The sequence below is a fragment of the Taurulus bubalis genome (assembly GCF_910589615.1).
Source record: "Taurulus bubalis genome assembly, chromosome: 10".
NCBI lineage: Eukaryota > Metazoa > Chordata > Actinopteri > Perciformes > Cottidae > Taurulus > Taurulus bubalis.
The window spans coordinates 17,729,344-17,743,033 of record NC_136598.1 but is presented as its reverse complement, the minus strand read 5'-3'; the positions used below and the strand labels follow the sequence as shown (position 1 = coordinate 17,743,033).

The window sequence follows — 13,690 nt, the reverse complement described above, 5'->3', positions numbered from 1 at the left end:
CGCGCTAATATGACAGCACTATTATATATTCATGTACAATAAACAAAATCTACAAAAATAGAAGATACAATTAAGAAATATATTTCTGATGCACACACAAATATTTCTTGTTTTAAATAAATCTACTAGAAATCCACAAATAGAAGGATTTGAAATTGCACATACATCTGTAAACATCCCCAAAAGAATCCAAACGAAAGGGTACAGTGTCTGGATGGAAGATTGAAGACCACGATGTTGAAAGACCAGACCGTGTCACTATTCAGCATTACCTATCAGGCTGGCAATTAGCTGGCGTTATTTACTGAAAGTTGTCCTGAGGAATCAATGCAGAGTTGATGTTACATTTATCAACGTTTGTTTACCAGTTGATATTTGAGACTTTGCCATGATGCTGCAGTGCTGCTACACTCAACTTTAACTGAAACCAAAACTAAAATGTTTTACTCATTATGCCAGACTCATTGAGCTGACAAATAATATTCATATTAATCATTATTAACTGTTAAACAAACATATAGCATTTGCTTAGTTTAACAAGACATACCATAGTTTAATAATTAAAGCAATTGAAGATATCTGTAATACATTTCTTACGAGTGGAAGTATTATTCGTAGATATCTGTAACTTAATTTCAGTAAGTCAGCTTCTACATTTCACAATCCTTTTTCAACATGTAGAAATTATATTGTAGATATCTGTAATCGTTATTTATACTACTGACAAAGGAATTACTGATATGTAATAAATGGAAGATATCTGTAAATCTGTTATGACGAAGAAAGTAAATGTAATTTCTCCATATGAAAATATATTTGTAACATGTCAAAATTGTTATATGATGAATTAACATTTTCAGCATATCAAATTGACATGTCAAAATGTCATTTTAACGAGAAAAACTAAATCACTCCTAGTCTGCCCTATTGATTAAAATGTTGAAAAGGATTGCCAAAGGTGTATGTGGCATGTACTGAAGAAAGAAAATGAGAAAAATAAAAAAATAAATAAAAAAAGAGGATATATTGGCAGATGGATGCAGTGGAATGTGACAAAGTGGGAGGATGGGTAGGAAGAGGATAGAGGATGGTGGAACAACAGAGCAACGGGGCTCAAAGAGAAGCTGAAGGTGAAAATGTAATTTAATGTAAAAGGTGTTAATGAAAGACGGCGAAAGAGACGGATGAGCAAGAAACATGTTAGACATGGAAAAAATATGAAATCTATCGACCGGACGGGAATGGATTGATTTATGATCATAGATTGCTCTAAATCTGTTTTCACTGTTCACTGCCTCACTTATCAATCCCTTAGATTTGGTCTTTATTTTGTCTCCTTTCTCAAATTATTTGTTATACACTCCACCAAATGTGTCTCATAATGTCAATACCACATTGTGTTAAACAAAGAGCAAATACTCACGTGAATACCCCAAACCCCCAAAAATGTAGTCAGAGATGCCTTGAACTCATTGTCAGGAATTATTTGTTTAATCTATTCCAGCAACCCAAAAATCAAAGAATGAAGATATTTTTCTCACAATTTGGTGGCACTTTCTTTTTTATATCTTGGTCCAGTGAATATAATCAATTAATCTGATTTCCATTTATGTAATTTGAACACCTGACGTTGTTTTTCATGTTTATTCTTCTGATACCGTCACCCGTCCATGACAGAGTTTGCACACAGTTTAGCCATGTATGAAACCCAAAGTGTTTCCATACTTTACTGGATGTGCAGTGTTGACCATGCTGGATTTAAAATGTGAGCTTGTGTTTACAGGCTTGGTCTATAGATGCTATATATAATAAAATAATGCTTTCATCGTGATTTATGATCCAATGCCTCAAGGCGGAGGGTGACAAGAAGAACGACAGGAAGAAAGACGAAGACAGAAAACGAGACAGAAGGCAGACGGAGAAGGCAGTTTACACACAAACACACACTCACACTCGCACAAACATTTTGGGTCTGCAATCAGTATGAGGCTGGAAGGCCTGCTGTAGGAGAAAATTAGTTTTGTTCTCTGGAGGCTCAGAGGGAAAGAAAGGACGGAAGAAAGGAGAATTTCCACTGGAAGGACCGGGGATCGTTGTCCTGCTTGAGGCCATGTTGGCAGTAGTTGTGAAAGGAGGAGAGAAGATTTGTCATTCACATCGACGCCTCTCTCTTTCCCTTCTTCTCTTTATCTCTCCCTCACACACACACACACACACACACACACACACACACACACACACACACACACACGCACTTACTGTGCCATCTGTGCTTCCTTGAGGAGCAGTAAACCCAAATCTGCCCCCCACCCCTCTAAAAATGCAAACTACAGCAATATGTCTCTTCACAGTTTGTCAGTGTGTGTTTTGTGGGGAAGTTATATTCGTCTTGCTGGTGTCTGATGGGGCACGGCTGCTGAGCTGCAGCCAAAATACTCCATTTGACCTAGTTCATCTCAGCACCCGGCTGGTGTTTATGCGTGTGTGTGTGTGTCTGTGCGTAATGTTTATGCCGATTTGTCAGCGATATGACGAGTTTTGGACATTGCCCATAATGATGTAAGAGCTCCCTCCCACATGTCCTCTCTGCTAATCATTCTGTTTGTACCTCCTTTTGTTTTTTTGTTTTTAGTTTTTCTCCCTGATTTGCTATTTCTGCTTCTCGTTTCTCGCCCGTCTTCTGAGTGTTTCAGTAGCTTATTCTCTTTGTTTGTCCCTTTCTCAAATGAAACTGGAGCTCTCGCCAAGTTAATGTCTTCATCCGTGCGCGTGTGTGTGAGTGGAATAGCGTTTATTTTTTATGGTGACATATTGTTGCCCCTGCGCGTCACCTCTCGACCCCAAAATGTAATTTCATCCAATACGAGGCATGTCAGCTATTCATTGCATGCACGCGCACACACACACACGCACACACACACACACACACACGCACGCACACGCACACACACACACCAATCGTGTTTTTATGTTTTTTGGAGACACAACATTGACTTAACCCTAACCATAACTGCTACCAGCCTAATCCTAACCCTAACCTTTAATCAAGTCTTCACCCTAAAAGGTAATGATTCACGTTATGGGGACTTGTATTTTGTCCCCATTTTATTCTAAAAAGCAAGACGAGTCCTACAATGTGACCGTGTAAACAGATTTTATGTCCCTACAAGATGGGTAAAACACGCTCACACAATTCTGCTCTGTGAAGAAAGCCGAGCACTCTAATGGGCTCCAGAGGCTGACCCACTCATCTTTGCATCTCGGCACGTGATTATTTTCATGTACAGTACATGCTCAGCTAATCAGGCTGGTTATTTGAACTACGAGTATAAAATCCTATCGAGGCTGGTCCTATAACAGGTTTACAGACTGCACACCTGCAAGAGGGTACCTTTAAGATATGGGAGGAATCTCATAGAAACACAGACTCTGAAAACAGTAATGGAGTCCAGATAAGGTGAAAGAGTTTGCTACAGGGAGGCATATTCAGGCAGGACAAACTGCCATTGAACCTTCAATTATGATAGTAGATCCAAAAATCACAAAGGCAAATTGACCACATAGTTCTACCTCAATCTTCGCCCCGAAAAATGCTGTCCAATTAAGTTATCTGAAAGGCTTGTGCAGCATAATCAGTAACAATATTTTGGAATGATCAAACGATTCCACTACATATTCAGAGGAAACTGTGTACAATTTGTTTTAATTGTAAAACAGCAGGTATTTTCATTCTCACAGATACATTGATGGCGTTTGCTAATCCTTTTTACTTGTCTTTGTTTTTCTGTGTGTGCAGTGACGGATGGGCGGACCGGTATGATGTAACAGATGGCTACGTTAGGGAAGCAGCGGGTGGTATTACCATCAAGCTCCAGTCGGCTGATGTGAAGTGGTTTGATGAGTATTACCTTAAACTTCGCCCTGAAAACAACCAAAGGAACCCCTGGTTTCCAGAGTTCTGGCAGCATCGTTTCCACTGTCGACTTAAAGGTCACCCGCAGGAGAGCTTCAAATACAACCGCACCTGTAGCAGTGAGTACACAAATATACATACCACTGGGGTGAGACCTGAAATGTACTTCTTGAACACCTGTAGTTGTGAGTACGGACAAAGACAACACAAGGTGTCCGAGTTACAGCTGTACTTTACTTCTGTTTTGACCATCTGGGCTACAGAGAAAGAGAGGCTGCATTGTTTTGGTTCAACACAATATTTTTATTGACAGGCTTTCATAATGGCCACTAATAATGCAAATGACATACAAACAGACTGGCAGAGCGCACACACACACACACACACACACACACACACACACACACACACACACACGCACCATATGGATGCACACAGCTTTCCGGTTCATCTTGAGAGATATCCCTTGTGGCTGTGAGTGCACCCTCCCTTTATTTCTTTGTATTCGTCTGCCCCTCGTCTTTCTCTCTCTGTTCCAATCCCTCCATTCATAGGCAAAACTGTGTGTGGGAGTTGCATCAAAGAGAGTCATGTATTCTAATGAAATGGGACGGGAAATACAAATGAACGGGATGCAAAAAGAGGCAGACAGAAATGAGATGTGGAGGTGGGAAGTGGTCAATGAGAGGAAAGAGAGTGGTCTTTGATGTTAGGAGAAAAAGACTGCTGTTTTTCATAAAACTAGAAGGGAAATTAAGAGATTTTCTGATATACCTGCCTTTCTATTTCCATCCTTCCTCATCTACCCAATTCTCCCTCCCCCTTCCCGACACTAACCACCCACCTCTGCAGAGCGAGAGTCGCTTCGGCAGCAGTATGCACAGGACACTAAGATGGGGTTTGTCATTAATGCCATCTACTCGATGGCATATGGCTTGCATAACATGCAGCGGGCACTCTGCCCAGGCTATCAGGTAGGTAGCGCTCTTATGGATGAATGGAGGGGCATGCTAGTAGAAACCAAGGATATGAAGGGGTGGAGAGGGGGAATTTTGGGACAAAAGGACATGACAAGCTGGGTATTGCTCCTATATTACACTTGACCTTCTTTCCATGGTGTTGCACTACATACACCTCACCGGGAAAGCGCAAGATGGGAACCTGGATGATTGCATAAACTATATACACTGTTACTTGCTAATTTGCATTGGAAGGTACAAAACGTTGCGCTAATTCAAAGATAAATGCATCAGTGCAGCTTAACCTTTCCAGATTTCAGCACGTTAGTTGTGACTTTGTGGGTTTGACTTCAGATGTCGGCCGCAGATACTTGATACTGACCACTGTAATGAAACATTTCAGACACTGGGGTTGAATTCTAACTTGTCATGAGATGATTGCACACTGTACACTGTGTGTATACATGTATACGGTGATAGGCCATGGAAAGCCTTGGCATAGAAAACAATACTTTTCAACAATACAATCCGTACTTTTCTGTTAGATATGACAGGATTGTTCATGTATTTGAAGGGCCTGTGTGATGCCATGCGACCTATAGATGGTGCTACACTGCTGGACTTCTTGATGAAAACCAACTTCACAGGCGTGTCGGGGGAGGGAATCTTATTCGATGCTAACGGAGACTCACCTGGCAGGTACGTACTGTAACTCAACAAAGTCATGGATTACTTTCTTTCGGGTTAAATGGTCGTATGGCACGACTATGTGGGCGTTAATATGTCGGACGTGTTCTATGTACCTTTCTTCCACAGGTATGAAATAATGAACTTCAAAAAGATGGGGAAGGACTACTACGACTACATTAACGTTGGCAGCTGGGACAACAGAGGCTTGAAGATAGATGATGATGAAATCTGGCCTAACAAAGACGGCGTGATCAAGTCAGTCTGCAGTGAACCCTGTGATAAAGGACAAATTAAGGTAAGATTATTTATACAAATAAACATCTGGTTACGTGAGAACTTTGCATTTAGTAAACGTTTTAGAGGTCATTACAGGAAATACTGGGAATCTAGTGTTTACCGTACATGACACATTTTCACATGTGGAATAGACTATACATATGTTTTGCTCCACTTTTAAATTAATTAAAATGTCTTGAAGGCCAGTTAAGTTCTGAGTGAGATGGGTGCATGAGGCTCCACGTAATACAGTGCCTGGTCGCCCATGAGGTGCATGCACATCCTACACAAAGACATTTTGCACTCCGTCCCTTCCAGGTCATCCGTAAAGGTGAGGTGAGCTGCTGCTGGACGTGCACTCCCTGCAAAGAAAATGAGTTTGTGTCCGATGAGTACACCTGCCGAGCCTGTGAACTGGGCTCCTGGCCGACTTTTGACCTCACAGGTCAGTCTGCGTATGTTTGAATGTATGTGTCGGCATTTTGTTTATGTATAACATGTAAGTGCGATCTTAGAAACATTTCCAGTTTACCAAGAAAGTACTTGAATAACTAAAGTATTTGCCCATGCTCCTTGATGAAAATCCTGGAATAGCAATGCAGGATGAAGGAAACTGTGGAAGGAAAACTGAGGAAGGAAACTGTACGATGAACAATGATATGTTTATGCATTTTTTGTGCAGTGTCATAGGATAAAGGACGTTTCGTAGAATGAGATCGTTGTGTTTTCCCCGATACAACATACCATTACAGCATAATATTGTACAGTAAGTCCTGCCCCAGTTATAGAGAAACTGAGAGACAATTTCTCCGTTTCACCCTCGCCTCCTCTTTCCCTCCCCTCCCCTCCCACTCCCTCCCTCTCTCTCTCATCCCTTTAATTTGCTACCAACATGGTCACCAATGTTTTAATTATTCTGCATCAAGAGCAGCTTTCCATGCAAATGTACTTCAGTTGCAATGAAAATGTATTTCCCCTCCGCTGCGTTCGAAGCGGTTGAATATTACCTTGTTATGCTTTCAGTTGCTCATTATACCGCTTTCTAGCTCCTCACCAAGCTCAATGATTAAAACATGAATCGAGCCCTGCTGAAAATTCAGATTGAGCTTCACTGCCAGAGAGAGAGAGAAGCATCCTTAAACTAAAAGCAGGCAGCGAACGGATAAGAAAATGACAAGGACGAAGTTGACAGTGAAAAAAATAGGGAGATAAAGAATTGAACGCGTGATTGGGGTTACTGTTACTGTGTGTGTGTGTTTGCCTGTGCATGTCCGTGTGTGAGTATGTTTATGCGACTCATTTCATCAACAATAAGTGCTGTGCGTTCCCTTGTGGGTCTATATGGAACAGTAATAATGAGGTGTAAACAAACTGCTTGCCCTGTTCCTCCAGCAGACATTTTGATCTCTCTCCCTCAGGCCAAGAGAGAGAGTGAGAAAGATGAAGAGAGGGCGAGATAAAGAGCCAGAGGGAATAGAGGAGATAGAGCAAGGACTCATCTGGCAGGGACGGAGGTACAGTGGGTGTGAACACCATAGAAAAAAGCAGTAAGATAGTTTGTGCGATAGCAATTGAGCAAAAACTAGAAAAAGAGAGAGAAAAGTAACTTGGAAACATAAAGAGAAAGAATGAGTGAGTCAGAAAGAGAGAGAGATGAATAGAAGCTGTGACAGAAGCAGCAGCCAGAGAGAGTGAAAGGAGCAGAAAAAGGGAGGATTAGCTTTGGGCTTTTAGCCTCTCCACTGATCGGTAAAGTTCCACAGTTTGAGTCTGAGAGTGTTTGAAGGAGTTTGCCTCAAAACTTTATATTGACTGAACCCTCCAAACGGTCCCGCTCCCCTTAATGCACCAGTTTGGCTTAGGGTCAAACACAACACAATTTACTGCAGGTTTCGTGAACTAATTAAGAAACCTCACAAGGAAAACACTGATCTAGGATTTTCGGCCCCAACATCTAGATTTCTGTAGGCAGGATTAATTGGAGCAAAATTCTCAGCAAGTGCCTTAATTTCCTCCCTTCTTACATTTTGAAGGGTGGGTGGTCCTTACCTCCCATTGTTAGGCAGGACAGGAGCTGCAGTCTTTGTCTCTTAAGGAGGGGCTGTGATAAGTAGTAAAAAAAACACTACCTCCATGATACTAAACAGTAACATTTACATACACGGAATTCCTAAAATTAAAAAAAGATGTTCTGATCCGTATTGATGTTCTGTCTGGGTTGTGTCTATATTTTTTATCCAGTTTTATGAAATGGCTTTGCAGTGATATATGCCTGCAGGTGAGCAGATCGTCTGCAGAGTTTTTCCGTATGACTTATTTTCTGTTTCTTTGTTTCGGTCCCCTTGGCTCCCCAGAAACCATTAGGCTGCTGTTTATGCCCCTAGACCTAACCACCACTGATTTGATCAACTTTATTGACTGTGTTAAAGACCAAGTCATTAGATTACTTAAGACTTTTTTAATGACTCTTCCTCTCTCTGCAATTTGCAGTACTGTAGGAACAGGGTGTGTGTGTTTGTGTGTGTATGGGTGTGTGTGAGAGAGAGAGAGAGAGAGTAAGTGAAAACAAAAGTGAACATGTGTATAAGGACAGAAAGTTTTAGAAAGAGTCTACGTGCGTTTCTGCTGCTACAATAGGTCTAGACCAGATATTTCCGCAAGCGTTAAGACGGTTCATAATTAAAACTGTCCCTTAAATTAATGCAACTTATCTCTTTGCCTAGAGGAAATGTGGGAGGGATGAGGATGAATAAAGATAAGGGATATTAAGGGGAAAAGAAAGACACAGAGAGATGGATGAGGCATTAAGTAAGAAAAAGAGAGGGACAGGAAATAGATACAAAGTTTGAATGACAGGGGTAGAGGAAGAAGGCGAGAAATAGACACAAATGGAAGGATAAGAAAGAAGGTGTCGACAACAGAGAGCAGTGTAATGTAAGCGCCGGTCACTGAAAAAAAGAAAGATGTAAGAGAAAAAGTGAAATCCTTACTTTGATAATGGATGGATTACAGAGTGATAATAACACAATACTCAAGACACAAGCTTTTGCAGGTCAGTCAGTTCATTGTTGAGACTTTCCAATCTGGACACTAGTGAGTCCAGGATGCCTCGATTCCAACCCTGTGCAGGTTGTCACAAGCGTTGCACACTGATACTCAACCTGCATTATATGTGAGTCAAAGCATGATGTCAAAGGTTATAAGAGTGACGTTAAGAAAATGAAAGATGTAGAAGGTAAAGAATACATATAGTTAAATGTTTGGCAATAGTGTGGCAGTCTCACTCTACAGTATCCAGTCACCGGGCTTCACACACATGAAATGAAAGTCTTTGATTCATTTTGTTTCACTAACCACATCTCCACATACTTCTATCCCCAGGCTGTGACCCAATCCCAGTGGAGTATCTGCGGTGGGGAGACCCGGAACCCATTGCTGCTGTGGTCTTTGCTTGCCTCGGTCTAATGTTCACATTATTTGTCACTGCAGTCTTCATCAGGTAATGAATTGCTCCTCTGTCTCAGAAAATATTTAAAACTGAGAAGAACACTGCAAACATTGCTAGACGAGACAGATACACACTATATTACTTTGCAACTTATATATTTTTTTTAATCAATGCTTTTCTGAGTGTGTGTTTATAATATACTGAATGTCTGTATGTCTTCACTCACACGTATTTTGCACAATTTGTTTGTTTGAATGTGTTCAGGTTCCGCGATACCCCAGTCGTGAAATCTTCCAGTCGGGAGCTGTGCTACATAATACTGGCAGGGATCTGCATGGGGTACCTGTGCACCTTCAGCCTCATAACCAAACCCCACGTCATCCACTGCTACCTCCAACGACTGGGAATAGGCCTGTCGCCTGCCATGAGCTACTCTGCGCTTGTCACCAAGGTAAGGATGGAGTTCAGGATTTGGGAAATAATAATATAAGTGTGAGAGGTGAGGGGCTACAGAGTTACGGCCAAAGACTTGGAATACCCCTGTCATTAGATCTATGCTAACCTATCATCATCAATGGTGTGTAGGGAATAGCCACATATGTGGGTGAGAACAGAACTGTGGACCTAATCAGGAAGAAACAGGGAAATGAAACTTGGCTATACTCCCCTGATACTGCGGATTATTATTCCTTCCATTCCTTAATGGTTGGAACGAGAGGATATGGATACCATAACATCATAAGCGGGGCACATGTCTTTCCTTCCCTTGGACCGTGGGGCTTTGGGAATGAGGGCTGAGGGAAGAAAGAAGTAGGATTCAACAATGGCAGGGAACAGCAATAGCCTTCCCTGAAGAAATTACTCCTGTGTGCAATATTTTGTATGTGTTTCTTATTAATATGTCTGTATTAAAGACAGTTTGGAAATGCAGCAAGCAGATGGCCAGAATATAGATACAGTAATGTTCTGTATATATTTTATTAAAAGGTCCTGATAGTGTTTGTCATCTCACCCTAGACAAACCGCATCGCTCGGATCCTGGCAGGCAGCAAGAAGAAGATCTGTACAAAGAAACCTCGCTTCATGTCTGCCTGCGCTCAGCTCATCATTGCCTTCCTCCTCATACTGCTGCAGCTGGGCATCATCGTGGCTCTCTTCCTCATGGAGCCACCTAAGGTAAAGCTGTTAATGTATTTTTTTAATTAAAGATTTTGGCTTTGAATGATTACGAAAACAAGTTTATTGAGATAAAAAGGTTATTATACCACGTTCCGTTATGTAATGATGCTCTCGTTTTGTCTTGTGTCATAAATCCAGCGCGCCCTATCTTTTCTCTACAGCCGTGCGCTGGCGCATTTTCGCTGAGTTACTGACAGGAATATGTTAGTATGTTGAGGAGTTCTCAGTCGGCTGTGTCGGTGAACGACAACATATGTCTAATTATTGATCTGTTGATTTGTATTATTATTATATTATATCATATGTTATATTGCCTGTTTCATTGCATGTCTCTACAGGTGATCCATGACTACCCCAGCATCCGTCAGGTCAACCTCATTTGCAACACCACTAACCTGGCCGTGGTTGCTCCATTGGGATACAATTGCCTGCTCATCCTCAGCTGCACCTTCTATGCCTTCAAGGTACAAGCTGAAGTATTTGTAACTATTGTACACTATATTGTTTTTTCTGTGAAACAGTATTTATTTCATGATTTAAATGACAAAGTCACAGAAACATCAGTTAGTGCTTCAAATCCACAGCCCCAAGGTCACATGTTGTTGGAGCTTAAGCAGTTCAAGCTTCTATTTATGTGAAAAGTCACACAGACATAATGTAAAAAGGAATAATTGACCTACTGTTTGTGTTTGATCTACTATTTTCAACAGCAGTAAATGCAATTCTATTGAACCAAACACATTTTAAAGTCTGATTATCGTTTGAATATTTCTGTAGGGTGTGAGAGTCGAATGGTAAATGGAGACCCTAACACAGCAGCAGAGAAAAACAATTCAATTCACTTACACATAGTGGTGAAGTCAGCATCTGTTATGACTGTAATGGAAATGCAGTGGGCTAGCAGTGTGCAGCAGTGTCTATTTTGGTTTTGTCCAAATCCACAGAAAGGTTTAAAAACAATACAAAATTGTAGGAAAATGTGCTGACACTTCCTCTGTGACTCACTCTATGTCTCTCTCTTTTTCTCTCTCTCTCCCTCTCTTTTATTCTCTCAAAGACTCGCAACGTCCCAGCTAATTTCAATGAGGCTAAGTACATTGCGTTTACCATGTACACCACCTGTATTATCTGGCTGGCCTTTGTGCCCATCTACTTCGGCTCCAACTACAAAATTATCACCATGTGCTTCAGTGTCAGCCTCAGTGCCACTGTGGCACTGTGCTGCATGTTCGTACCCAAGGTAAGGTTGAAGCTCAAACAAAAATCTTTCAATAAACATTCCATAATTGTATATTTATGTATAGATTCATTTTACAGCTGTTTTCTTATGTCATGACACATTGTTGAGTATTTAAAGTTACTACGAGGAGCTTTCCTTTTAGAGCAGCGAGATAAATTCTGCTCCTGGCTAGAGGAGCTGCTGCTGCTGCTGGACACTGAGCTCTCCTCTCATTCCTCATAGCAAATTTAAGTCAGTTTATATTATTTGTAAGAGCAGTTTGGTCCCTATATATGAATGTTTATGTCCTCCTCCCAGAACAAAGAAAGAATAACTTTATTTTTTCGCCACATACATTCACCTTTTCATACTCAATACTCATACTTAGTCAATGTCCTCATGTTGTGCATGTAGTACGTTACAATTTGGTTTGGTGTTTGAATACTTAAATTAGTTGATAAAGCACCTAAAGTGTTTGTTTCTTATCCACCGTCTGACAGTAACCCATTAGTCATTAGGGTTGTAATGCACGGGCAGCAAGTGAAAAGGCTCCTTTAGAATACTATCACGTCTCATGTTTTCTCCCACTACAATAGCGAGATATTCCTGTGCAGCTTCAAGGAGAAAGTTTGTGCTTAAACAGTAGAATTGTAATCAATATAAACAAATAGCACTGGCTTCTTTTGAAAATGGTCTTTAATTAGTGTTTTACATTAATAAGGTGACTCATGACAGCCTTGATAACTCCTCTGAAATAAACATTTATTAAAGGACAGTTTACATTAATTATTTCCAAAACAGATGTATTTGCTTTTTCAATTGTTTTTTTAAGAACTGTTTTGCAATATTAGCGAACTTATATCATGTCTTATTTCATAACAGGTGTACATCATTCTAGCCAAACCAGAGCGTAATGTGCGCAGTGCCTTCACCACGAGCACCGTGGTGCGCATGCACGTAGGTGACGGCAAATCGTCCTCAGCCGCCAGCCGTTCGTCTAGCATGGTTAACCTGTGGAAACGCAGAGGCTCCACTGGAGAGACACTCAGGTATGTGTGTGTGTGTGTGTGTGTGTGTGTGTGTGTGTGTGTGTGTGTGTGTGTGTGCGTGTGCGTGTGTGTACACTAGAGGCTCATTGGCCAGGTTAATGTCAGGTTACTTCTCAGTTACAGTCCAAGGCACCATTTCTGTAATGGCCCCACTCTGAGAGTATTTATGGTGTGTGTGTGTTCGAGCTCTCTGAGAGATTGATTCTCTGAACTCCCCTGAGTCTGCTTGACTGTTCCTCTGACCCTAACATGAACTGCAGACAATTGCCTAATGGAGACGTGGCAAAAAAGGGGAGAAGTGAACTGAGGAAAGGGGGTAAGGAGAAAAGAGAGAGAGAAATATGAATATAGTAAGAGGATGGAGGGAATGGATAGAGAGATGAAAAGCAGGAGTGATTGCAAGAAAGAGAAGAAAAGGCTAGAGGAATAGTGCAGAAAGGAGAGACATAATAGCGTTCACACCCAGCTTAAGGCCATCCACAAGCCATCTACTGTGACAGGGAACCGATCAAAGGACACAAAAGGAGTGACGCACAGCCACTTGCCCAGAATGAAAAGGGAGGAAAAAGACAAGAACACATTTTCGTTTGTCAGCACGTTACTACAGCTCACCCCGCCTGGCAAGCAAGATTTCAATCACACTCTTAAGAGAAATGTCAGGAGTGCTTCCATCTTGGTTCCTTTTATTCCTCTCTTTCCCTCTCCATCTCTTTTGGTCCTATCTTCCCCTGTGGGTGGTGGTAATTGGCAGGGCTGTCTATCTCGTCAGTGCAGGGCTGGGAGCTGTTGCCTTTGAGATGCTGTCATTGTGTAGACGCATACAGACATGAAACCAGCAGAACAGGAGGGGAACAAATATTTTAAAAGAAATAAATATTTGACTGATTTTTGAATAAAATGTTTGAGCTAATGAAGATTTCATGGTTTAGCTTCAGTAGACATTAAAATCAGCTTCAT

The 13,690-nt window shown here is 41.2% G+C and overlaps 1 protein-coding gene across 1 annotated transcript in view; it reads left to right on the top strand.

Moving 5' to 3' along the window:
- The window catches only part of grm5b (glutamate receptor, metabotropic 5b), a gene marked incomplete at its 3' end in the record, with an annotated part of 49,894 nt that overhangs the window by 33,746 nt on the left and 2,458 nt on the right, over positions 1 to 13,690 (top strand). The window contains exons 6-16 of the mRNA XM_079224755.1: positions 3,797 to 4,032; positions 4,766 to 4,887; positions 5,447 to 5,571; positions 5,689 to 5,857; positions 6,157 to 6,283; positions 9,220 to 9,337; positions 9,551 to 9,737; positions 10,304 to 10,462; positions 10,804 to 10,929; positions 11,523 to 11,705; positions 12,567 to 12,733. Coding sequence (XP_079080881.1) covers positions 3,797 to 4,032; positions 4,766 to 4,887; positions 5,447 to 5,571; positions 5,689 to 5,857; positions 6,157 to 6,283; positions 9,220 to 9,337; positions 9,551 to 9,737; positions 10,304 to 10,462; positions 10,804 to 10,929; positions 11,523 to 11,705; positions 12,567 to 12,733 — 1,719 coding nt within the window. The remainder of the gene's footprint in view (positions 1 to 3,796; positions 4,033 to 4,765; positions 4,888 to 5,446; positions 5,572 to 5,688; positions 5,858 to 6,156; positions 6,284 to 9,219; positions 9,338 to 9,550; positions 9,738 to 10,303; positions 10,463 to 10,803; positions 10,930 to 11,522; positions 11,706 to 12,566; positions 12,734 to 13,690) is intronic.